General features: G+C 39.2%; 1 protein-coding gene across 1 annotated transcript; it reads right to left on the bottom strand.

The window, feature by feature from the left end:
- Positions 1 to 1,513: 1,513 nt before the first annotated feature.
- loxl4 (lysyl oxidase-like 4) lies at positions 1,514 to 25,903 on the bottom strand. Its single transcript, XM_005913899.3, has 15 exons — positions 25,808 to 25,903; positions 24,419 to 24,752; positions 22,247 to 22,563; positions 21,952 to 22,166; positions 15,316 to 15,354; positions 14,913 to 15,126; positions 14,646 to 14,823; positions 10,016 to 10,170; positions 9,755 to 9,922; positions 9,235 to 9,397; positions 8,913 to 9,156; positions 7,950 to 8,065; positions 7,484 to 7,620; positions 4,147 to 4,258; positions 1,514 to 4,062 (listed from the first exon to the last, which is right to left on the bottom strand). The coding sequence occupies exons 2-15, from the start codon at positions 24,729 to 24,731 to the stop codon at positions 3,992 to 3,994; spliced, it is 2,442 nt and encodes an 813-aa protein (XP_005913961.1). The 5' UTR covers positions 24,732 to 24,752; positions 25,808 to 25,903; the 3' UTR covers positions 1,514 to 3,991.
- Positions 25,904 to 26,061: the final 158 nt, after the last annotated feature.

Here is a 26,061-nt window from a genome sequence, read left to right as displayed (position 1 = left end):
GGTGATGAGCTGTATGTCAGGTGGTCTGCTTATGATTCATGAGCAGATACTGCACACATACAAAGCAAAGAGAACAGGAAACTCAATCCCAAGTGGAGGAAAACCCAAGTGATCATCTTCAGCATAGTTTCAAATTCAAACATTATACAAGTTCATCTTCCTGAAAGTGATTCAGAAAAAAGCAAGTCAACGTGAAGGCAAAAAGCTGTCACGTGGCTTTCAGGGACAGCATTCCTGCTCAATAATCTGAGATATTATCAAGAAATCCACTCGTGTCTGTCTGCTACACCATGGAACACTGCCTCCAAAAGAGATGACGGCAAAGCCTGTTATGTAGTTCAGTTGTTTGTGTGTGTATTTGAGAGACTATTGGCGTGTGAATGGTTGGTGGGTTCCCTGTAGCTTGTATGGACAGGTCTGTCATTCACTGAGAACACACAGTCTCCATTGTGGAGCTGTCTGTGGACCCCATTAGGTCAGGGCGGAGTGGGGGCTCTCCAAATAAAAACATGTGCTGCAAACAGGAAGTGGGCATGTAAGGATAAAATGAGAACTGCTTATGAATGGGGTATGCTCATATTTCCTCGGTTTTTCCTTCCTCAATTTCTGATTCATCTCAATACAATGATGTCGTTTGCTTGAGTTCCACATGTGTCTACACTGTAGCATGAGCACTTCTGGAGATTTAATCAAGTTCTGACTAACAAAATCATATTCTAGCACGTATTCTAGCAGACACTAGTATCTTGTGTCTGCCTGCATGAAATGATAATTGCGTGCTTTCCGAAGAAGTAAGGAACTGTCTTCCAGAGAACAAATGAAAATGTAAAAGACACATGTGGAATTTTCCAAGTTGCATGCGGTTCACTTAAAAAGTTTAGCATAAAAATAACTTATTTTGAAGAAGTCAAGATAAAGTCAAGTTTTGCCTCATAGTGCGTGTGCGCTTTGGTGAAAGTGCATGAATGGATGCTGAACTCACTCCATGACCCCAGGTGCTCTGCTTTCAAGTTTTCCTGTCTTGTTTGCCCAGCAGCTGTTTCATCTCAGCGAGTGACCACTTCACAGCTCTGCTGTTTTCTTTCTGGGTGGATTTGTCAGCTGTGATCAAATCAGACTTTTGTTAAAAGTAAACTTTCTGTTCAGACATAGTTGATTACTCTACCCACGTCTCCCAAAGTTGGTATGTTTGGATTTAGTCATTAATGCTTTCTTGTTTTTTTACTGGAATGGTTAGTCAATTTCTCAGTTCCCCTGAGAGGCAGTATTCACAAGGGGACTGAGTCAGAGCAAACCTAAGATCTTAAAAGGGAATATAAAACTGAAGAACATAAGATACCCGACACATATCTTCCCACCAATTAACTTGCACATCAAGAGCAGGTAAAAGTTAATGCTACACATAATATCACATCTACAGTTTTTACCAAGTTCATACTGAATTTGATTCGTTTTCTCATCAACAAGTATTCTGCAACATCATGCAAGGAGGAGGCAGAAAACAGAGGACAACTTTGTATGTGATGAAGTTTTATTGATTCACAGTTATGATGGATGAATGGATTTGTTCTTTAACTGAAATGTGGCTCCGACTCAGACAGTGTCTATCTAACTTTCCTCAAGGAAAGACGTAACAAAGCTTATCACCTTCATACCTTAAATTTTACCTGCAAGATAAACATGTGGGTACAGATTACATTTTGTAAGAGTGTTGACAAAAATAAAATTAGAAAAAACAAAAACAAAACAGATCCAGTTTATTTGGTGTCATAATGTATGCATCACAGCTAAAAGCAAACTTAATCACATCATGTTTTTTAGTTTTTAGATGAGGTCAAAATCCCTGAGAGTACAGCTTTGTAGATAAGCACCACGTAGATCACACTCTCAGCTTAAAAGACAGAATTAAAGCACAACTGGCCGTAGAAAACAATACAGTAATATGATGAATATACAGCCACTTAAGCTATGGAGTGGCATATAATGTTAAATAACACAGAAAAAGGCCGTAATATGTTAAAATACACTGTACATAAGCACAAAACAACAGAAAAGCATCAGCAAACAGTAAATTTAGACTTTCCCCCCCAAAAAATCTCTTTGTTTAGCTGGGCATGCATGATTACAGAGCTGTAAAGGGCCTTCTTTGTCAAGGAAAAAAAAGAGTCCCGGATTACGCCAATCTGCTGAAGAAATTAATTAAGTCTGCAGCTGTCTTTATGAGTGACGTGTCTCTTCCACAACATGTCCTGGAATCTGTCCATTAGAAAACCATCTTAATGGGTTTAACCACTAAGCCAGTAAGCCAAACACATCAAACACATTAATGGGTAAATAACATCATTAACACGTGTTCCACGTTGTAAAGAAAATGTTGTATTATTGTTTGCTGTGCTAAGAGATTCAGCAAAAGTGTACAATATACAGTACGTTTTACCAGGCCTTCTGTAAGCACAAACAAGGCCAGTGTTGAAACATGAACAGGACATTTTATTCCATTTTTTTCTCCCAGACAAACATGTTGTTCTCGTAGGAGAGCTGAAAATGCCAGCTTGTGGTTGCTGTATGGCTGCCTACAAAAAAACGCAGATTTGGTAGTAAAACTGTATGTCTGCTTGAGTCTTTCTCCAAACCCTGATCCCTTTCTGTCTTTCTCCTTTTCTTTTCCATCCTCTCTTTCCCTCACTTGCCAAATCTCTGAGAAAATCTTTTTCTTGTAGCCTATGTAAACACGCAAACACAAATTTGTCCCCTTTAAGTAACTACTCCATAGCGTTTCTTTGTAATGTCTTTGCTATACCCCGAATGTTAACCTTAACAGTAAGTCTAACCGAACGTATGCAATTAAAAGGCTTTTTATATGCTCTCAAAACCCAGCCTGCCTTCTTGCCTGCCCCAATGCTGTGGTCTTGTCACACCAGTTTTCTCTCCCATCAGAGAGGGTGGAAGAGGGAAAAAAAAACACTTTACCATTACAGTTGTTTTACTAATATAATAAAATATATCTACAACTATTCAGCTGTATTATGGGGTCATTCAAATACCAAATACTTTAACAACTGTATAAACGATTTATCCACTGGTCCAGAAAAACAGCAAAACATTTTATATAGATTCTAGCTAACGTCTTGACTAAGAATGTTGTTTAGGTGTCAATTTCATGAATAAATAAAGTAATAATGTATAGCATAAATAACACATTGAATATGAAAAAACCCCTTTGTATTTCACTTTTTGACATGTAAATATGAAACGATAAAATTCTTAATGGTTAATGAAACAAGAGTGGGGACAAAACTAGAATACTGATGTTTAAAAGATAAAGTGCTTTGTTCCACAAAAATAATCTGACATCTACTCTAGATGAGAGGGACAGCTACACTTCTGTAAAATGCTGATTTTTCTTTAAACCAAAGTAAAAATAATCTGAAAGGAAAACTACCCAGAATGTACCATTCACCTGAAATATACTGAGGTTAATATAATGACATACAGTATTGTTAAAGAGCACCAATAACACAAGTATTACAAATGATCCAATCCCAAGTTTCTATCATGATATTGGGGGAAATAATTCTAAGTGTCATTTCCTTACAGCATCGGCATCCCTGTTGTCTTTGTGGCAGGTTAGTTACAGTGACATGAAGGTCTTTCATGTGTATGTGTTTTTAAAATCTAATTTAAGTTACTAGTAGTCCACATTCACAAAAAATATTGTAGTTATAATAACAAAAATCTTACTTAACTAGAGTAAAAAACATGTCGACCATCTTTAACCTCCCAACTCTTGTAGTCGGTGAGTTGAGTAGTGTCTCTGCAATGGCTGCTGTTGTGTATTATTATTTCCACATCTTGCAAGGAGATGAGCAGGCACAGTTTTACATATTATTGTGGGTCCTAATATCCAAAGAGCCTGATGCCATCAACGTAAACCCAACCTTAGTGGTCCCTGGGCCACATGAGAAGGCCTCCTCCTGGAACCTGGGACAGGCTACAGAAAGTTGTTGGTGATTTGCCTCTGATGCTCAAACAGGTCTTCGGTTTCTGCACTATATGCATCACCTGTAAAGGAACAACATCATTAAAAAGAGGTGAGAGCTGAAACTTACGGCAATGTGAAAACAGAAAGATTTTTAGTATCCTCACCTGCATGGCATCCATACATGTAAGCTCTGTGGCCATCATATTTGCACCGACATCTCATAACATTGTTCATAAAGTCAGACTCAGCCATGTCCAGTGAGGGGTTGACTTCCACCTGCAAAATAAAACGATAATATAGGACGTTATTTATTAGGAAACAGGGCGCACACTTTGGTCTAGTAAAGTATCCTCAGTAGACCATGTTCGTGGCTAAGGAAGGAACAAGTCTCTTCTCCCCACACATGGGAAAGCAGTTTAAATAAAGAGCAGTTGGATTTAAAATTGAGGGCCTGTTATTAAACTGCACTCGTAGCTGGTATTGTTTTTATAGTCAGTCTGTTTCTCATCTATAAAAAGTTGGATGACTTTTCCATACAGTATTACTATTGTAAGGATAAATACACTATGTGGTAATTTCACATGAACCTAAAGCTGGTAGTCTACAGCTGAATATATACACTGAATAACATGGGGCAGTAAAATGCTTTTGTTATGCAAAGCACAAAATATACTGTTTGACCTCAGGAATTCTATTGTTTCTTGCTTTTACATCTTGTACAAAAAGATTTAACAGTTTACACAAATTATGGCAACTGGCCATGTAAGAAGCTCTGGAAATTTACAGGTGCCCAAAGTGTCTGCAAGGGAAATCTTCTCTGCTCCTCATGCTGACATTGGAGTGCACAACAAGGGCCTGAAATTAGCCTGAAATTGAAGTCTTTTGCAAAAGAGTAGTTATGCATAAGAATGTTTATGTGTCTGAAATTAGTCTTATTCTGAATGTTGCCATACACTCTACTAATAGCCTAGTCTGTCATTTGCAGAGCAACTCTGTAACTGCTGATACAACCATTCTCCTAATCTGGTCTGGTGATAATACTGAGACGCCATTTACTGTAATGGTTGCTCTGCAAACTGCTGCACCCACTTTAAGTACAGGTTACAAACTGCTTAAAGCAAGCAAGAAGGCTAACTATACTAAAAAAAGGGAGAAACCATCTTAAAAACACAGTGAATGCAGAAAAACTCTCTTAATTTTTCAGTGTAAATTACAGTGTTGGACCAGAGTGTATGAGGCTTTTGCAGAAGATTGGTTCGGTGACAGAGTGCGTTGCTCAGTGAGAAAGTAGCTATAAAAATAAAAACAGGGCAGGAGAAATTCCTTGGTGGTAAATTAGCCGTTCCTAATGGAAGAAGGGAACTAGGTGCTGTTTGACTAAAGGGAGGCACTAGTTAATTTGGGTAAATTGTGTGTTTCATTAGCACTGGGTGGTTCAAGGGCAGGCCTGCTAAATCCTCCTGTACAGCCTGCGATCTGTAGTCAGGCATCATCTGCACTTTACTAGATAAATGAAAGAACACAGCACAGAGGAGCACTGCTATAAGAGATGTTTGTATTTTTCCAATTCTGCAGCCTCAGTGAAAAACTCCTTCACAGGTTTTACTTTCTCGTTTCTCTCAGTTAAAATTGGTTCATACCCTTTCATGATGACCTTTGCACTTTCATCGTTTCCTGTCTCTTCCTGTCATTTGATATAACTCAATTTCGGCCTGTTCTATCATGTATTGGCCTTGATTTGCCTCCATACTATGCTACAGCAGTGTGCCACTTAATTACGCCCACTCATCTTACTCAAAATACATACAGTTAACAAACGCCTTTATATATGAGTATGACACATCAATCATGCCAAAATTAAATGAACTCTTCCTAAACAGACAGCAGAACAGTGTTAATTACAAAGACCTAGTGCAACCTCTCAGACAAACTGAGTAACAGCAATAATTATCAAACAGTGAGCTATACTGTAACCAGTCTACCACATCGAGAAGGTAATTGGGAGCATGCTCAGATCTGAAGACTGGTAGATCAGAGGTCTGTACTGAAAAAGGAAGATAATGAGATATGGAGTCCTTGATGTGTTTTAGACTGGCAGCCACAATGACTTCAGTCGACAAAGAAATGAGAGACACATGAATGGTTAAGGTGATGACTGTTTAGAAGAAGGTCAGTAGGTTTTACTGAAATAGACAGAAACCACAACCAGCCATGAGGAAATCCACCTTTAAAGCCTGTGAACCTCTCTTAATAAAAGGATCTCTGATCTTGACGAACCAGTTGAACATTTTAAGAAATAAATGTGATTTTTTTCTAGAACTTAGAGGAGAACATTAATACTGCACTCATAAAATACTATTCAAAAGTCCTAAGCCAACCATTTTCTTTGCATTCTGTTAGGAAAATGGGAAATAGGTGCAGCAACGAATTAAAGTGTCCAAAATAAAGCATACAAAGTAAAAGCATAGGTTGTACAATGTTTGGTATGAGCACCTTTATTCTTCAACACAGCCTGAATTCTCTTAGGCAAGCTTTCTTATCATTTCTTTAAGTAGTCTCTGTTCTCCAGGCTTCTTGAAAGACATTCAAAGCTCATCTTTGCAGGGTAGCTGCCTTTTGTTCCATTAACTGTACAGATGATCTCACACTATTTAGATAATTTTGAGGTCTGAGATCTGTTCCATCATGTGTTTTTCTATCCAGGTATACTTTTACTGCATTGGCAGTGTGTTTGAGATCATTGCCATGCTGAAAAATTAAGCTGTTTCCAATCAGATGCTTTCCAGATAGTACTGCAAGGTGGATCAAGTTTTCAGCTAATACGTTTTTAGGAATCACCTTGTTTGCGCAAAAATATTATTTTATGCCTGTGACATCTTGTTATCATTGGCATTTTACATAGATTCAACAAATGACATTGGAACATATATGTGCTTTTGAAACAGCCTGCTAGAGACAAAGTGCCTAAAGATATAATCATCTGAAAGTGAGTGGAAAAAGCACTCAAAGTCCAAAGAAAAAGACTTTCAGAAAGGCTAGAGAACTATTGCTCAAGACCACTTTGCAAAATAAGTTTACAAAATGAAGGTTGATTAAGATTTGTGCACAGTACTCTAAATGTATGCCATACATAATGCAGCCAACAATCACTTAGCTTAGCTTTGAAAACAGAAGCTCATTAAAGGGCATATTATACAGTATCATGTTTGTTTAATCAGAACAAAAGTATATGTGTAAAAATATCATTGTTATATGCAGATCTTTCAGCAGATTAATTCTCCACCAGTCACAAGAAGGTTGTTGAGATAACTTCGAAGTCTGCAGTTTGTGCTGACAGTAGTTGCATTTTAACCAAACAGACCTACTTTTCTAACAGAATAAGCCTATTTCCCTTTACTTTAAAGTGTTTTCTGAAAAGCAAAGTTACTTATATTTCATTTTTCTGGCAATAAAATTTTCCCACATTGGAAAAAGAAAAGGTGACAAATATAAACTTCTGACCTGGAATATGTAGTCTCCTGGCCGTACATCAGTCACGTCAACCCACTGACAGTCGATATCATGCCGATATGTATCCCAGCAGCCCACAGAGATGCCTTGATCACCCATGTTATAACAGGAAAAGCGTTTCTGGAGGCCTAAAATACATATCAGCAACATTATCAATCACAACATCAAAGCTCATTTAATGCTTGGCACTCCCTGTTATTTTTAAGAGCCTTTAGCTTTCTGAATTGTACTGGACTGCATACTGTATGAACAATGGGCTTTTTCATATGAGCTATTTCATCCATGATATAACAAGTAAATGGAGAGTGAACAAACAACAACAGTGGCGATCTAATACATTAACCACAAAGTAAAAATCTGAATAGCTGTAGCTGAAATATTGATATTAATTTTCTGTCACTAATGGGAAACATTATGGGTTTTTTTGGAAGGAGGGCTGAATTGTGCTGAAAATTACCATCAGGGCAATATGTGTCCTCCAGACAGAAACTGGCCTTGTGTCCCTCTGCAACCCTCGTGCCATTCAGAGTCAGCAGGTCGTAATGCGTGAACACCTCAATGCTGTGGTAGTGCCTGTGACGACAGATGGGAAAGTCCAGGTGAGAGCGTGTATGTGTGTGTCTGCATGTCTGAGTGTGTGCATTTACACTTACTGAACACTAGCTCCCTATGGCTTATATCCTTATGACCTCACTGCTTGAACATGAGAGAGGGTGTCACCGTAACACTTCTCACAGAAGCTTATTTTAGTTCTGGCTTGGTTGAAATGTTTATTCATTCTAAATGAATGGCAGGCTTTGAAACGCACATCCATAGCTCTGATATGTTGTAATAAACTGAGGCGGACTTGACTGCACGTAGGCTGCACGGTCCTTTGTATTACACCTAACCTGTGGTAGCCAGACGATTGCAACCATCATTTCCACAAACACGCGCTGTAGAAGGGTTCGTGATTTGGGACATCTCATGCAGTCAGCACAGTATGCCACCCTCTTCGCTTATCCTGACAGGTTTGAAAGTGCTCTGTTCCTACTGAAAAGAAACTGAGACCTAGTGATGGACAAAGGCGCTTATGTCTATTGGCCATATTGCACGCTTCCTGCCGTGTCCACGGGAATGAGATCACACATCAGTATGTTTTTTTTCCCTGGTTGCAATTGAATGCAATTAAAATAAATATACCTTTAATTACTCAGTGTGTAAGGAGCATTACTCCACATCCATATGTGGAATAAAGAACATGCTTTTGCGTGAATATTTCTGACGGCTCGTGAAAACCCAAAACACTCAGAGTGACCATAAGGGCAACCACAACATCCTACATCAGTATTTAAAAGTTTTTTTCCACTCCGTCAACCCACACTCCTAAACAGTAAAGCAATTTTACACTTCTCTTTACCTCTTTTCAGGGATAATATACCTGTGACACTGGTGCCATGTCCAGCTCTCTTTCGATGCTTTGGGTCTGAAATCAGAACGACCCAAATTCATGATGCGGGAGGAGAACCTCAGCAGGCGTCGGTGGCCATAAGGCCAGTTCATCCTGGCAGCAGATGATGACAGACAGTTCTCTTCATTGGCACAGGTCAGAAGATGGAGAGGACGGTCTTCCAGGTAGGCTGTCTCCTGGACCAGCTGGGCATCCACAACAAGGTCAGGTGCCGCTGAAGCAGGTGTAACAGATTATCTTAAGATTCAAACTGAACGAGAAGGGAAGACTACAGGTAAAAACTGCAACTTACTGTCAGAACAGCTGACCCCAGCAGCCTTTGCTCCACCTCCACGAGGACAATGGATATGGTTGTTACGACGACACTGTTGAATTGAAAGCTCTGTTCCCACGCAGTGAGTTCCGCTGAGAATCACATCGTTGACACTGGGGTCGCCAGGCCAGTACCAGGTTTCCTGTCAAAGGAAGGGTGTAGAGTTTTCTATCAATAAATAGTATCATAGTCATCATTTCCCAGTCATTGTTGAAGTTAATGAAGGGGCTGTGACTATGGATTGGTCTCTACGTGTTCATTTATTTCTCATCAATACCTTAAGACACTGCAGATTAGATTTTGATAAATCTTAGAGGAAAGATGGCTCTGACCACTTTACTCTGACATTTTCAAAATTAAACTAATTGGGTTAGAAGTGGGAGTGCTTCGTTGTCCTTTTAGAACATTTCAGATACTGATGACAATACTTTGGAAAAAGTTGGTTGCACTATAAAAAGAGATCAAAATAACTCGTTATGTTTGTCAAGGGGATAGTTACCTGATGAGCACTGGCAGCAAAGCCCAGGCCCAGCTGTCTGCATACCACCATGGCCTCGGTTATGCCCCAGTTCTCACTACAGACAGAGCCCCAGCGTTTACGACCCCCAACCTCCATCAACACCTCTACACGGCCTTCTGATGGGACTCTACCACCAGCGAGCCGCACCTTGAAATCCATTGAATTAAAAGAATTAAGTGGATGATGTGTTATAAGTGAAAGCTCATAAGCTCATGAACTGTGATGGTGTAGATTTCATACCGTCTTCTCTGTGCCTGTTTTAGGAACGTTGCAGCGTACTGAGGCATCCTGGCTGTGTTTGAATGTCCATGGTTGGACTTCCTGGAAGTAGCAGTCTAGAATAGAGTGTTCCAGCCCAGTACACTGAACATTGTTCATATGGATGGGCCCTGTACCTGCATAGAAAGGAGGAGATTTATTAGATTAAAAAAAATGATGCATCAAAAAAGTGGGAACAAATGAAAACCCAAAGAGCATGGGCATAACTGAAGGGCAATATCCCTTGTGACTGTCTGAGGCCACCCACCACAGATGCAATGGCATTACGAGACTCTGTCATGCAAAAGAGCGCAAACACATAAAACCGAGGCTCACTATTCCTTTCATATGAAAAGCTTCCTCTATGTTAGCATCAAACCAACAATGAAAAGTTCCTATCAGTCATGACAAAATGCTTCTGCAAGCCAAGCAGCAGCACAACCAACATCTACTTTGGGCATCTGTCACACCTCATTACCACCATTCTTTTGATTTACGAACAACAACGACTACTACATTGTGTGTAGTCCACCACCTTGGGTGAGCAAAAAAGCAAAAGCTATGTCAGCATTATAAAGGATTCAGACAAGGATTTGTTTGCTATTTAAACCCAGATAATCTTTAAACAACATAGGAAAATGCAAAAGTTCTTAGGGAAATAGCTGGTGTGATAACGATGACAGGATATCAACAAACTATGGCTTCCGTGTTTTCCTAAAACACAAAGCACAAACTGTAAACTGAGAAATAAAGTAGCATTGAAATAAACACAACCAAACCACAAAAACTATGGGAAAAACAAAACCAAGAAAAAGGGCGTAAAAGAAGATAGTTGGGACCAGATTGCAGCCCAACCAAATACGTCTCTGTGTTGGTTTTGGTAGATTGTAGGCCTTCTTCCATACTGGTCACCATGCGTGGGTTCATATGGATGAAAAGGACATATCTAAACCGCTTCTACCTCTATCTGCATGGTAATTGCCGCAAACTAGAGCCAAAATCCCACTGTTTAACATATGAAGACAAACACAGGGGGACAATTTGAAGCAAAACGAACAGTGACAAGATCTATTTAAGCCTTAGTTTGGGAAATCCACAAAAGCTTAAAATAAATTCCAGGAAAGCCACATGCACTCTGCATCCACACAAATACACACAACCACTGAGAGTGTTACTAAACTCTTTGTGTTCCCACTGTGTAGACTATAGTATAGCACCAAGTGTAAGAGGGGAAACAAAACTGGTTAAGGATCATCAATTATAATCAGACTAAAGATCTCTAATCATCTAAATTTAAGATAAAGCACAACTTTATCTAAACAACAACAGGCACCATCATCACCATCATCATTAGAGCCAACAAGTAACAAAAATACTGCATCCTCAAAAGACACATTTGCGTGCCAGCACACACACATACACAAACTTAAACACACACAACTGTAAATTCGTTATTGATTGTATGTATTAATTATTAACAACACAATCACATGACTGATCAAGCTCTAACAACAAATTACTACTTTTCTACACCAGAATCAGCTGAGCTGTCACAGTTTTTACAGCAGCAGTGCTTAGGTTAAATGAGACCAAGTCCTAATCTCCCCTATTGCATCAAAATGGCTGGATATGTACGTACTTCACGGGTAAAATTACACAGCAAAAATAACAATGTTGGTTAAGAAAGGAAATAGAAACATTGTCCCTGTAATTTAACTCACTGATGATGATGATGATAAATGTAATGATGATGGGAGTTAAAGAGTTTGCGGGTGGAGTCTGAAGAGAACCTTTCTTCTCTTATATTCTGCCGAATAATTAAAACATGAACACAAGCATAAAATATCTAGGTTGTAGAGTGGATACATCTATGAGAGCAATAATGAGACATAATATAAATGTGGTATCTTAAATTTAGTCTATACAAGAAAGAGCAAAGTTGATATGTAATTATGACTGGGATATGCCAAAGATCATTTGAAGAGATTAGAAAATTGACTTTTGAGGATGGAAAGAGCATAATATCAGTTACATTCTTGTTGAGAATAGCGCAAATAGTTGGTTAGTGGTTACAAGGGAAACCCTGTTCTTGTCCTCTCTGAAATTAAACTCAATTTTAGGAACAGTTAAATGTGTGTAATGTTTTTCTTTCCATGGAATGTCTCTCTCTCTCTCTCTCTCCCTGCCAAAAGACTTTTTTCCCCTGTAAAATGCAACAGTCATTTAAATTTCTGCACAGATTTGCTTGCTTATTTGAAATTAAATGGCACAAGCAAACTTGCACCGAGATCGGCATGTATTATTTTTCATATTTATGTTGGCATCTGGATTTCAAGGTTAGTTAGAAGATGGCATCTCACTAATCCAGCTGGGATATTCTATGTCTGTATACTATAAAGGCCATTTAATACGTGCAAGCAAGCGTTTCAACAAATCTGATAAGGGAGGCCACATTCAGAGGCAGAACATCTGACTGGTGCACTTCACTCTGTAATCAACCAGTCAACTCGACCACAGCCTTTATCACATTATTTATGATGATCAAATGTGATAAAGTCATGCTCTTCTGTGGGGTCCTGTTGGCAAAAAGATACGACAGAAATGATGAGGAATCTTTTTTTTTGTGTGCGTTAAAGATGTATAGGTATAGGCAAGTTGGCAAAAGTAAACACTTTTTACACAAATTTACATTGATGTGTTGCTCCTGTGAGAGTTTATTCCATCTATGAGTCTAACTAGGCCTTTTCAAATGACATTTAGCCCAGTATGCATATGTCCTCTGAGCACCAGGGAAATCAGGTAATAAAAATGACAAGCTGAATCTGAGAGAGCTTTGAATATTGAGTACTTTAGGACTGGCGGCATGACGCTTTACAAATTCACTCTTAGCAGATCATATCACTGCTATTGTTCTAAAACCGCCAAGTGAGCTAAACAAGGCGCAGCCAGCTGGTCTGATGCATATAAAAGAAGTATGGTTTGTCTGTAGCAGCCTGGTACATATTGGATATACTTTATTTGAGGTTAATATAGTGGACAGCGGAGTGTAATTGTACTATACTATCGTGTATCACTTCTGCTATTTTCAAATGACTGCAGAGTTTCAAGAAATCAGTGACATTATATTATCAGTGCTCCAACGTTATCCACATAAAGCAGTATTCTTTGATTGTAACTAACTTAAGTGACATGGTTAACTGACATTTTGTATTTGCATTTTTTAAAAGATTTTAAAAGTCTAGAGGCAAAGCAGTTATAATACTTTGCTGATGAAATGCCAGTGCAATGCATTGTGCGGCCTCTAGAATAAAATTTCCACCTATTTCTGTCTCTAAAAGAGCAAATCTGAAGGTCAAGATAATATCCCATCGTAAAGCTTTCTGCTCTGGTCAATGCATAGCCACAAAAAAACAGGGTTGCAAGTGTATGAGTGAATCACCAATTATAGAAACCAACTCACAGAAGTAAAATATAACAAATGTAAGAAGAATACATCTACCAATTCTGAGGCATTTTTATTTTTTAAACCTAATTAAAGATTTTCAGCTACTGTGTTTTTCTGTCAGTTATGATTGCAATAGTTTCTCTACCTGTGTGTTTGTGTATGCGTGCAATGAATAGGAGAACCAGGTGAAGTGAATCCCAGTAAAAAACATTGTAACATTGTGGTTAAATAAACGAAACTCCACCGAGATAGAAAACTGACAAATTATACACCTCGGTCTATTCTAAACATATGACTTTGAAGCCTGGCCAAATAACTGATTAAAACCAGAAAACAATGTGTACGCAAACTAATGCAACTGAATCTGAGGAAAGCCAAAAAAAAGCTGATTTTAGTTCTTTAAGGTAACACAAATGCCAGTTCAAGAGGTAATCGGGTAAAAACGACACATAAAACACATAAAAATATGCTTTTTGTGATCAACTGAACAGCTAGACCAGTAGAACATCATCCCACATTTAATCTCCATCAGCAAGATTAGAGACTACTCCCTACCATGTGGCATGGGGAAGCTGTTCTCACATCTCGTAAGGGTGGGGTCACCACTGGTGCAGCTGGGTACTGAGTGCGTCTGTGTGTGTCATCAAAGCTGGACATTTGAAATTAAAGCAAAAAGACCACAGCTCTCAGTAAGTGAATGAAAAGCTTGCTTGAATCTAGCAAGATTATGTCTCTGGCTTTAGTATCAAATACTAATATAAACTACTATGGCTTATAGTATTTCATTTTGTGAGTGAGTGTTTGTCTACACACACATGCATATGCTGTTTGGGCAGCTGGAAGTCCTGGCACAAGACTCACATAATCACAGCTGGAGATACTGCAATCAACACATTTGCAGCTTCACAAGGCAACATACACAGACAGACAAACACACATGCCCACACATTATCTGATCAGTCAGAGCAGACGGGTGCGGCGTCTATGGTAAACAAAAGATAAGCAAAAGGCTGAAAAGTCTCCCTGTCTTCTCTGGAATACCATGACGCATGAGAAACACATTCAAGCATCCAAATTATACAGGCAGAATGAATTCATTAAATGTGGAGTTTTCCAGAATGTTTAATGAAAGTCTGTGCTTTGGGCAACAGCAATTTCTAGTCTTACCTTGACCCATAAAGGCTCCATGCAGCGCATCTTTGGCAGTACCAAAGCCCAGTTCCCTGCACACAACACTGGCTGCTGTTCTGTCCCACAAGTGATCTACAATAGTCCCCCATTTTCCATCACGGAGCACCTCCACACGCCCCTCTCCCAGTCTGGGGCCCACCTTGAGACGAACAGGCTGTATACGGCAACAAAGGGAGAATAAAAATCAGTTTACTAAGAAAACTACATGATTGTGCCAATGTAGATACAAATTCTTAACCTTACCACAACTGGATAGGGCGCTTGAGGTCTTCCTGAAGAGATGCGAGCAAACTGAGGTCCTGGTACACACTTGACCACTGCATGTCTCCCATTTTTACAAGGGGTAGGACTACGGGGGATTGACAGCTGAGCATGGCACTCTGAGAGACTGTTCTCAGTGCCTATACAATGAACTTTCTCTACCCAAAATCCTTTCTTTTTTGCCATGAGACTCAGTCTGCAAAGAACAGAAAGTAAATTGTAGGTAACATATTCTTAAAGATACTAACAATTTGGTTTTAATTTGTTAGTGTTTCTTAATGATATTAAGTAGTAGTAATTCCTGTATAGTTAATACAGGAATGTTGTTATAAAATTGCACATTTGTAGATAAGAAACAAAGGCTGAAAAGGGTCATTTTTATTACCTTGTTGAAGGATCTTCAACCTTGGTATCCCATATTTTCCTGTAAAAGAACAGAACAGAAACAGACATGATCAGGACTGTCTGTTTTCTGAGGTTGCAAACACAAACACTCACACACACCTGGACCAATTTGAATATCATCTGCTGGTTTTTGTTTCTATCTAATCCAATCACTTAAAAGTGTTTTCAGCACAGAGAGCAGTAGCAAACACTTAAAACACCAACTTCATTTTTACTAGAAAAGTAGCCTTACTGGGTTACTTGAAATGAACCGTGCAGCTGCAAATATAACTTCTGCACATAAATCAGGAACAAATTTAGCTGTGGCTTTGTGGTGAGTGTAAAGTTAGATATATTGATAGTAATGACTAGTACAGTTTAGTACAATCCGTGTCCTTTTTCAGGAACCTCACTTTTCATCTCTCTGTATATATTCAGTATGATGTATTTCTTTCCTGAATGTGGGCTGTTTGCTATTTACCAAGTGTACTCTGTTTATGTTTAGAGCCTGTGTAATAGTATGTTCTGTACCCACCAACATAAATATGTGTTCAACAAAAATGTTCAGGGTAATTTTTATCTAAATTACACACTTTTACATTAAATAAACTAACCCAGACTTTCTGACTTTCGGAACAAGCAATGCTGCTTAGCTGAGATTTACGCAAAGACACCAAGATGTGAGCTATAAAGAGATTAAAGAAACAACAAAAAAACAAATGAAAAATGAGATATTCTGATCTATGCTGTTAATCTCCAAAACCACACTAGGGGGAGGGAAAGCATGCCATACAGCGTCTGTGAAGAAGAACATTTCTTAAAAAACAGGCTTTAACCAGGCACGATATACAAATAAAACCTCTGGCACTCCCCGACGCTGAATGTCCAAGAACTGTAAGATCGAAACAGAGATTTATGTTCCAACTAGGCTGGCTGAATTGGGAGAGCGGTGGAGAGGAAAGCCGTCTGTTCTCTTGGCAGACACACAATGCACACATGCCAAACAGATCATACCAGGACATCCTCCAACCACTGCAAACTGCATACACCATTACCAACATTCACATCAATTACACCAAAACACTCAAGAATATACATGGCACAATCACAGTGACATTTTTATTTTATAAGTCTGGACAAGTGGCTTAAGTTATTATTAAAGTAAGATTAATGTTCTTCAGTCAGGAAGAAAGACCTATTTGTTGGGCTCCAGCATGTACTGGCTTTCATCAAACCACCCTGTACAGTGGCAATACACACACACAGTATCAATATCAATATATATGAAAAACAATCCAGTTCTGATTTGAGTGGTGTTCCCATTTAAAGAAACAAACACATCGAAGATCTAGGGATATTTGTATGAAAGTTAAGGCAGGTCAATATTTTTATTTCGGACATGAAACTCAGGACATTCCTGGAAAGTTGTAAGAGACAAACCATTAAAAAAGCAAACAAACTGAGGAATGAAGAAAGTCGTTGTCAGTGACATGATGTTATGCTGATGGTTGAGTAAAGTCATGGGCTGCTGATTTTACACTTTCCAGAATCACATAATAACTTGTTTCCTAAAGCTATAAGTAGTAAGTAGGCAATGAGACCTAAAAATATAAACAATCCTTCAAAAAGTATTTCAGTATTAATAACATGTTTTTATTTCAGGAATCATTCAACATACGTTTTGAAATTCACAGATATATCTCAAATCTTAAACCAGTCCTTTTCTATGGCCCATTTGAAGCATAAATGCAAAAACGAACATCTGTAAAAGATCAGTTGCATAAATAGCCCTGCCCTGATACATAACTACATGAAAAATATATCGAACAAAACCCCATGAAGCCATTGTTTTAACTAATGTGCATAGCTTAAAATAAAGCCCTATACGGTATATTGTCATGCATCTTACTGTAACTTGGACTATATTGCATTAAAATTTAACACTTAAACTTTACAGTCTCTTGAATTACACTTGTAAAACATTTAAATGTGTCTACCATGTGGCTTTATAGTACCATAAGATAGACAGCGAGGAACAGCTACACACTCATTTTCACATGAGGCAAACATGTCTGTGACTTGTTTGTGACCTCACCACAGACAAATCAGCTAACCATTTACCCTCTTCAGAAGCCAACAGGACTACTACTTAGACTATAAATGATACCTTTGGGTATTTTATTTAACGGAATTACAGCACTGTTTGCCATGCTAAAATCAAGCACAATGAAAGCCATAAATACATTAAATATATAAAAAGAAATAATGCAATGTAACTAAAATATGAGGGGATAGGAGCTGTATGAAAGTATATCTGAGCTATCTGAATAGACAACCCCAGTATTCACTTGTTTTTCACCTCAACAGCATTCATCAGCCAAATAGTGTGTCCAGCACATGTTGTGGAAAAGAAATGAAGATAATGATAGGGAGTCTACACCTGCTTGTTAAAAAAGACATGCATTACATCACTGTTTGGGTTTTATCAGCTTTACACTGCTCAGCAGTGATATTAGGTCATTTCTACATCTTCTGATGCTACGTTACAACAGAATTATATATAAATGACATTTTGTTTTACCTCAGATAAATTTTAAAAACCAGTATTGGCAAAATAAATAAATAAATAATAATAATCAGACTTGCTTACATCCATTTTTTCAGCAAAGATCTACCTTAAAGTAGACACCAAAGAAAAGGGAAAAAAAGATTTCAAGTAGAATTACACAGAATAGAAATGGATGCAATTATTATAATTAAAAATAAATAATATAAAGAGAATTATATAAACCAATATGAGAAATTAAAGAACATTTTTAACCTACTTTGAGTGGCTATGGTAGAAAATCTTGCTTGTGAAACAGTTGCTAGGCCCAAGTGAAGTGATACAAATGCCTATGATTCAAGTCCTTTTTAAAAACCACCTTTCACAGTCTGTTCCAAGCCACAAAATAGCCACTGGCATGCACACAGAAATAAAAAGATGGGAAAATAAATTAGAGGGAAGAACACTGAAGAAGATCATACAGACATCAGACAGGAAAACCAAATTTGGTCAAAGAAAATGTCACCCAAAAGCCTGAAAATGATACGTTCGTCATAAGAAAATTTTAACTGAAACATAATTAAACATAAAGTCCCCAGTTAAGTCCCCAAATCACTACGGTGACAGAGGAAGACAGACAGCTGCTGACACAGCAGGCAGCGCTGCAAACTGCAGCTGTAATTGGCTATATTTCACACGAGCAAGCGAAAATCTGGCTCGTCTGACTGCTGCTCTCTGTCTTTCTCTCCATCCGCTCTTCTCTTGTTACTCTCTGCCTCCATCCTCGCCATCTTCGTCTCACTCTCTCTCACACACGGCTATAATTGGGGGTGTTTTTTCACCCTCAGCAGAATCCCTGAGAGCTTTGGTCCTGACCAACTTGTAATTATAGCATCTTCAGAATTTCATCCAAGTGACACAGGAAGAGTCATGGCAGGGTCTGGAATTTCTAAGAATGGACAGAAAAACTTGGAAAGAAAGCTTGGCTTTGTTCAAACCGTGCAGTACAAGCCTATGCTTTTTTGAAAAGTGAAAGAAGTTACATGAACGCTTAACAACCAAATTACCAAATTGTTTTTCTATGACTCTTTTGGCTATCATGATTGTAATTAGAGTACAAAGTGGCAATTTAAGTCAAGTCAAAAGTGCAACCTTACATTTATCCCTAATCCCAGTCTGAAACAGAATGAACATTTTTGCTGTATTCTTCTGGTTGTTATTTTGTAACCTCACATTTAACACATTCAGATTTTAGAAACCAAGTCTGTTAAACAACTTGCTTATGTGACTTCGAACAAAGGCATTCCAGCAAATGTATCTGAAACAGCCTGAAGTCAAAAACACATGTTAAAGAGGGAACAAACATGCTTCTGTGGAGACAGAAAACAGGTACAGATTTGGAAACAAACACATCATCATGGTTCAGACTAATATAGTGCCTGAGGCTTTAGCAAAACCCCTGGTCATACCCAAGAAAGACAAACCCAGATGTATCACAGCCACTTCCATGACAGAGCCTTATAATTTATACATGCAATAAAAGAATTCAAGATATTGGCTTACAGTACTTTTTGCTGAACATTAAGATAAACAGTATTGTGCACTTTGTTGTGGCTTTGGTCAGATGCTAAAACAGCAGGACAAGTCCTGTTATTTAAGTTCCTTTTACTTGACCTTAGAGGATTGAAAAACAACATTAAAAAAAGACAGTGAGCATATCCCCCTGAAGATGTCAATAAAAGCCCTTCAAGCTATAACAGCCCTGTCCTCCACTGGCATATCAATCTTCCTGGTAAGCAGCCAAATCACCTCTATTCGAACCATACAAATCTATCCATCTAATTCCCCTAAACAAGAACCTGCACTACACATTTTCAGTGTTTTGTACCTGTACTGTGAATCTATACTGCATAAGAAAATCAAGTAGATGAATGAAAAGCACCACACCTGCAATGCGGTGAAGCTGTGCTCTAATAAATGATCCTGTACAGACCGTGTAGAGTCGGGCTCGGCTGTTAAACAACAGCTTATTCGGAGGGACTTTTATTACTGAAGATATGATGCCATACGATCGCCTCCTCCAACAGTAGAATCAGGTTATAGCTTCACTGTGTTCCCAATAACACACAAGTTCAACAGAGATGGCATAATTCAAGGGCAATGCAGAAATACTTTCAGAGTGGCTGCACTCCAATAGTTTGTCAAGTCAATAAAAACTCAGAAAAGTCTATAAAACAAATCAACTTCCCTTTAACAGTTACAGCATTTCAGAAGCATGAGGATTGTAGTACCTACAGCAGATTTTGTCACCAGTTGAGTCAGAGTAACCTGAGCCAGTAGAGGGACGGAACAGCTAAACTGGGAATCATCTATAGATGGCAGGTTTCCACAAGCAAGATCCACCTGGATCCATCTTCCACAATAATCCTCTGCTAATGTGTGGTCCTCCCGTGGTTTACAATACAAAGAGTCCCAAAAACCACTGCTGAGGGTTTGGTTTTTTTTTTTTCAACGAAGAGGATGCGGGCCAAAGGGGCAAAAAGATACATGCTCATTGGGACAATTGCAGTAAGCACATGCTTATACTGAACCTTAACCATATTTTAAGTATGGTTTTTAAGTTAAATTCCTTCATGCTAAAAGTCAATGAGATGAGGTCAACATCATTCATTATTCATGCCTGTGCAGCAGGGTACTTTGTTACCTGGCTTAAAAACTGTGTCTGCCAAACTAACATAAAACTGCAACAACTATCTTCATTTGTCTGTGTTTTTTTTTTCTTTCATTGACTGAACAATCAAACTGAGTAAAATGAAAAGCTTAAGCACTGTCATGACATAAAAAGTAGCAAAGAACACATTGAGAAGTTGTTCTTTTCTGTTTCTCAGTAATAAAGAAACACAATCCCCAGCCCATCATCCATTTTCTCAACAACAACTCCATTTAAGGGTTGCTGGGGCCCTGGAGCCTTTCCCAGCTGCCATAGAGCGAAGTACACACAGGAGAGATTTCCAGTGTATCGCAGAGCTAACAAACACACAGGGCAGACAACCATTCACATTCACACCTATGGCTTTTGGACTGCCAGAGTAACCGCAGTCTATGCAGGCACAACATGCAAACTCCAGACAGGGAGGCCCCAGCTGGCCAGTGGATTCATTCCTATCCCTACTTGCTGTGAGACAACAGCACTGTGTTTTTTACTTATCCTTTTAAAAGTTATTTTCAGAGCTCTGTGATATTTTCCTAGTTTTAGTGTGAGCTGTATTTATAAAGTGTTCTTGTACCATTACTTGAATGAAATTAAACACAAATGAATGCAGAGGTTTCCATGCTTCTAAAGTAATGCACTAAAAGAGGCATTGTTTTTTGTAGATGTACCAAACTTTCAGTGCTGGGAAACATAGGAAAAAAGTAATTGGCACACTGCCAGCAAGTCACACATGCTTTTTCTGTGGTGGCATGTAAAAGTAAAGAAAAGCATGGCTTACTTAAGCCCACAGAGATTCTCCTGCCAGAAAGTCACTCTACACATACCATCATCCTGCTCTCCAAAAGCGACTTCTGTCTCACACATTGTATCGATGGGACAGTTAAGAGCACAATCAGCAGTGATATTGCACCTCTGCATTGGAATCTAAAAGTTAAAGTAGAGCTGTTTGTCTGTGAGCTGCAGGCTGAAGATGGTATCAGAAGGAGAAAGGGAGTGAGAGGCAATGAGGTGTGCAGAGGTGATTTGCCTAGAGAGAGGGGTAGAGAAAGGGCAGTAGAGAGGAGTAAGGGATCCCCTTTATCATCATCCTGAGGCTGAGGAAAGAAGGGGGGGTTGAGGGACATGGGAAAGCGGTGGCTGGGGGAGGAAGATAAGCCCAAAGCAAGACCTCTAACTGCAGTGCTGCTGCTGCTGCTTTGTTGTTTTTTATCCATTCTTCACAATGTGTTTGTAGTCATTTAACAGTCAGATGAATGGCATAGCATGTTGCCCTTCTGAACTACAGTCAACAGCCCAGTGTTTTGCAATCTAATGACCTGGCCTCATAAAAGTGGATTGTATTGCTGTCAGTGCAGCTAGTGAGAAAGATTCATACTTACTTATATGTTCTCACATTGTGCTGAGTAGCCTCTGGAAAGCCAAGCATCCCACACACAACCCGGCTGCTATTGAGACTCCAGCCCTTGTCGCAAACTTGTCTCCATCTCCCAGCATGCTTCACTTCCACCACACCCTCTGTCATAAGGCTCTTCTTCTTTGTAGACATGAGGATGGGGCGAAGACGGACCTCCTCAATTCGCACCTTACTTTGCCTCTTAGGGAATACAAATGTCACTACTGTTACATATTTTTCTACAAATAATCCAGTAATTAGCCAAACATTAACTGTTGTACCTGATAGTGGTGGTGATGATGATGGGGCCTTTGGAACCTGGGAACCTCATATGGATGTCCATTTCCATAATATCCATACCCTGGTTGCCCGCGGGTGTCCACAAGCCCCTGCCATTGAGGTGCAGTATTACCATTAGGCCTTGGAGCAGTGGTGTGGGCTCTGCTGGCTGGCTGACTCACCGCCCTACGCTCAGGGGTGCACACAACCCCCAAATCTTCAGAGTGTTTGCAGTCATTCACTCCCCAACCGTTGTGTTTGCAGTCCTTCAAGGACTTCTCTGAGCCGTCACAGCGTACATTATCCATCCATATTGGGCCTTGAAAAAGAATAAATGATGCAAAACTTGATTCACTCTGATTTTCATTGATCAAGTAACAGACTGGCCGATGCATCTAAACATCAGCCAGAATCACTTCTTAAATACCTAACCCTTGATTTTTTAGTGCTACACTGATTTAGGGTTGCACCTTAGTGGCATGTTTAGCAGTAGATACATAGTATTTTACAAGGAAGACTGCTGTAGATCCTGCTCCCCGAATCCACTCAACTCTTTAATTTGGATTTAAAAGCAGCAGTAAAGAATGTCCATAAACCATGGCAAGTGTTGCACAACTCTGGCAAGCAAATGCTGTCATTATTCTAAAACAAATGCCCTTTTTCAGCCCATATATTTGCTCTGCCGGCCTGCCAGGCAACCTTAACGAGATGTAGATTCCAATCCCACAACGAGTTATCTTTGTCACTTTATGATGTTAGTTATTTTGAATGTCTTAATTGGCTGCCTTTTCATGAAGCCATACAGTTGTGAGCCAAGCACACTGTACTGTGGAAGTTTTGGAGTAGACAGGTTAGTGGCTGCCTGCCACTCCAATAAATCTTAAGCTATACCCACCAGTTACTTTGTACACCTTTGCTCTCTATTCTATTCTTCCTTGCTAGCACCAGGTTGGACTGACTTTTTCCCTAAAAACAGTCTTAATTCTTAGTGGCATAGTTTCTACAAAGTGCTGGAAATATTCTCCAAAGATTTTGGTCCATATTGACATGATAGCATCATACAGCTGCTGCAGATTTGTCGGCTGTGCATCCTTTATGAGAATCTCTTGTTCAACCACATACCAGTGGTACTCTGTTGGATTGGGATCTGGTGAGGTGTGGAGGGCATTTGAGTACACTGAACTTACTGTCCCATTCAAGAAAGAGCTTTGAAATGTATATGTCATGCTGAGTACAGGCATCAAGCGATAGACACACTGTGGTTATAAAGGGAAAGACTTTAGCCTTTTCAGTAATATTCAATTGGTACAAAGTATTCCAGGAAAATATGCCCATTGCACCACCATCAGCATAAATTGTTGATACAAGACAGGGGTGGAGCCTTACTTTAATGTTCTCTATTTCAGTTTTACAACCACCAATATGTGAACTTCGCAGCAGAAATGGAGACTTGTCAAACTAGTACACACGTCTTCAATCTTAGTTTTCCAATTTTGGTGAGCGTGTGCAAAATGTAGCCTCAGTCTCCTTTTCTTAGCTGACCGAAGAGGCACCTGGTGTGGCCTTCTGCTACATTAGCCCATCTGCTTCATGATTTGGCATGTTGAGCATTGAGAGATGCTCTTCTGCATACCTCAGTTGTACAGCTATAAATAATCTGGTTATTGTCTTCTAACCTCTGGTGTCAGCAAGACATTTTTATCCAGAGAACTATTGTTCATTGAACATTTTACATTTTTTGGACCATTATCTGTAAAATCCAAAGATGGTAATGTGGATAAATTCCAGTAGATTAGCAGTGAAATACTCAGACCAGTTATCATGCCACGTTCAAAACTACTTAAATCACATTTCTTCCCCAATCTTCCTGACTATGTCTACATGTCTAAAAGCACCATGTTCCTGCCATCTGGTTGGTTCATTTTGTATTTGCCCTAATAAAAAGTTTAAAATAATATTACATTGTTGAAACAATTAATGAAGTATGACAGTAAGTTAGGTGGCATAGACGCTAAATTGTCTGTGTAATACTAACTGTCAAAATTTAAAACCCAGTCAGAGCCCCCCCAACATATAATTTGGATTTTCCTGACAAGACTAAACTGAGAGTAAAAAAAAAAATTCTGACTCCCAAAGAAGACTGCACGGTAACTTCATACAGGGAGTGCTCTCACCTGTTCCTTCTCCATACTGTGCGCTGTGAGCCCACGTTAAGCCACCTTCGAACCCCAGCTCACGGCACACGACGTTGGCGAGCTTGATGTCCACCTCATCGTCGCAGACGGTCCCCCAAGTGCTGTTGTGCAACACCTCCACGCGCCCTTCGTGCGCTTGTCGCGCGAAGGTGCCTGCCAAACGGACCTTGAGAGCTGGTGCGCGAGACACTCTGCGCTGAGACGCTGTAGTCCTCCGAGGTTCGGCGCGAGCGGGACAGGAAAGGGACAGGAGCACAAGGAGGAAGAGGCTGAACGATAGACTGCAGGCCATTACTGACTCAGAAGATGAGGTCTGTAGATAAAAATTGAAAAACGTTATTTATTTTGTTCAACTTTTCATAAATTGCCATTCGAACTATGCCATGAAACAATTTAACTGGCTTGCCAGTAAGTATAAAGTCAAGGGCCAGTCCTTATCAACTATCTGAAGTTCATCTTAAAATTAGCAAAATACCAATATTTAAGCCTCTTCAACAAAAATAATAATAATAGGGTATTACCGCCTTTAGGCTACTGAGTAACAAGTCACAGCCAACCAGACGATAGCACGAGAGGCCTGGATATTAAACAGACCAACGGTGACATCCTCTGGACAAAATCTTGCAGGTAGTTTACTCTACCAGTGTGTCTACCAGGTAGTTTATGCTACCAGTGTGTTCCTCTCTGATATCACATCAAGAAATTAATTAGGCTCAGACACAGTTAACATTGCAGTGGTAACTAATCTGCTGACAATCAGAGATAGAACCTGACTTGTTTTGGCGTTCCACATTTTGATTTTAGTTGTCGCATAAATCTTATAGTGATGCAATGGAAGCCAGAGTACATAAAACGAGTACTTTGCACTCATGTCAGACACAGGCGTATAATTAGAGATACACTTTTGTATGACAGTTCACGTAAGTAAACATTCCCCAAGGCTAACTAACCAGACAGAAACATGTGGCAGGTTTAAACTGGAAGTTGACAAGTGTCAAAGCCAAACAAGAGCACAGTGGGGGCAAAAAGTGAAACACTAAATCACTGACGGCCACAGGAAAGCACTACAGAAAAAAAAAATGTTTAGTGGATATTAAAAACTTACAAAAATGCAGTTAAGAATGTTTAAACTTCTGTAAATCCGAAGCTAGAAGACATAAAAAGTATCCACTTTATGTTAAAGAAATTCTAACAGAGTAAAAGAACCTGTGCCAAAGTTTTATCTCTTAAAACACCTGTTACACTTGATGTCAGATGTGCCTGAATTAAAATGAAATTAACAAGTGAGAAGCCTGTAAACATGGAAATAATAACAACAATAATAATAATAATAATAATAATGAGAAGGTAAGATGAAGGATTACTCACCTTGCAGACAGCAAATGTAGTGGTGGGTGTCACTTACAAGGGGAGAGTGACTGAGTGAAGGAGTGTGGCTACTAAAGGCTTTCCTCAATCCTCCTTTCTTCCCTCCTCCCTATATTCCTCCCTGCCTCCCTCCTCTGTACATTTCTGTCTGGGTTTCATTCTTTGATACAAAACTTAGAAAATGTAAAGCTGGTTCATTTGAATGGGACCTATGTGTCTGTACAATATATATGTATATATATATATATATATAT

Source organism: Haplochromis burtoni, unplaced genomic scaffold (assembly GCF_018398535.1).
Source record: "Haplochromis burtoni strain Fernald_Lab_line unplaced genomic scaffold, NCSU_Asbu1 Contig_7, whole genome shotgun sequence".
Classification (NCBI taxonomy): Eukaryota; Metazoa; Chordata; class Actinopteri; order Cichliformes; family Cichlidae; genus Haplochromis; species Haplochromis burtoni.
This window is presented reverse-complemented; position numbering and strand designations above follow the sequence as displayed.

Excerpts from the sequence above, each read along its gene's own strand:
- loxl4 (XM_005913899.3), bottom strand. The coding sequence starts at position 24,731 with ATGGCCTGCAGTCTATCGTTCAGCCTCTTCCTCCTTGTGCTCCTGTCC. Across the intron at positions 22,167-22,246 it reads ATCATCACCACCACTATCAG|AGGCAAAGTAAGGTGCGAAT; the intron begins GTACAACAGTTA and ends GTATTCCCTAAG. Across the intron at positions 9,398-9,754 it reads TTGCTGCCAGTGCTCATCAG|GAAACCTGGTACTGGCCTGG; the intron begins GTAACTATCCCC and ends TTCCTTTGACAG.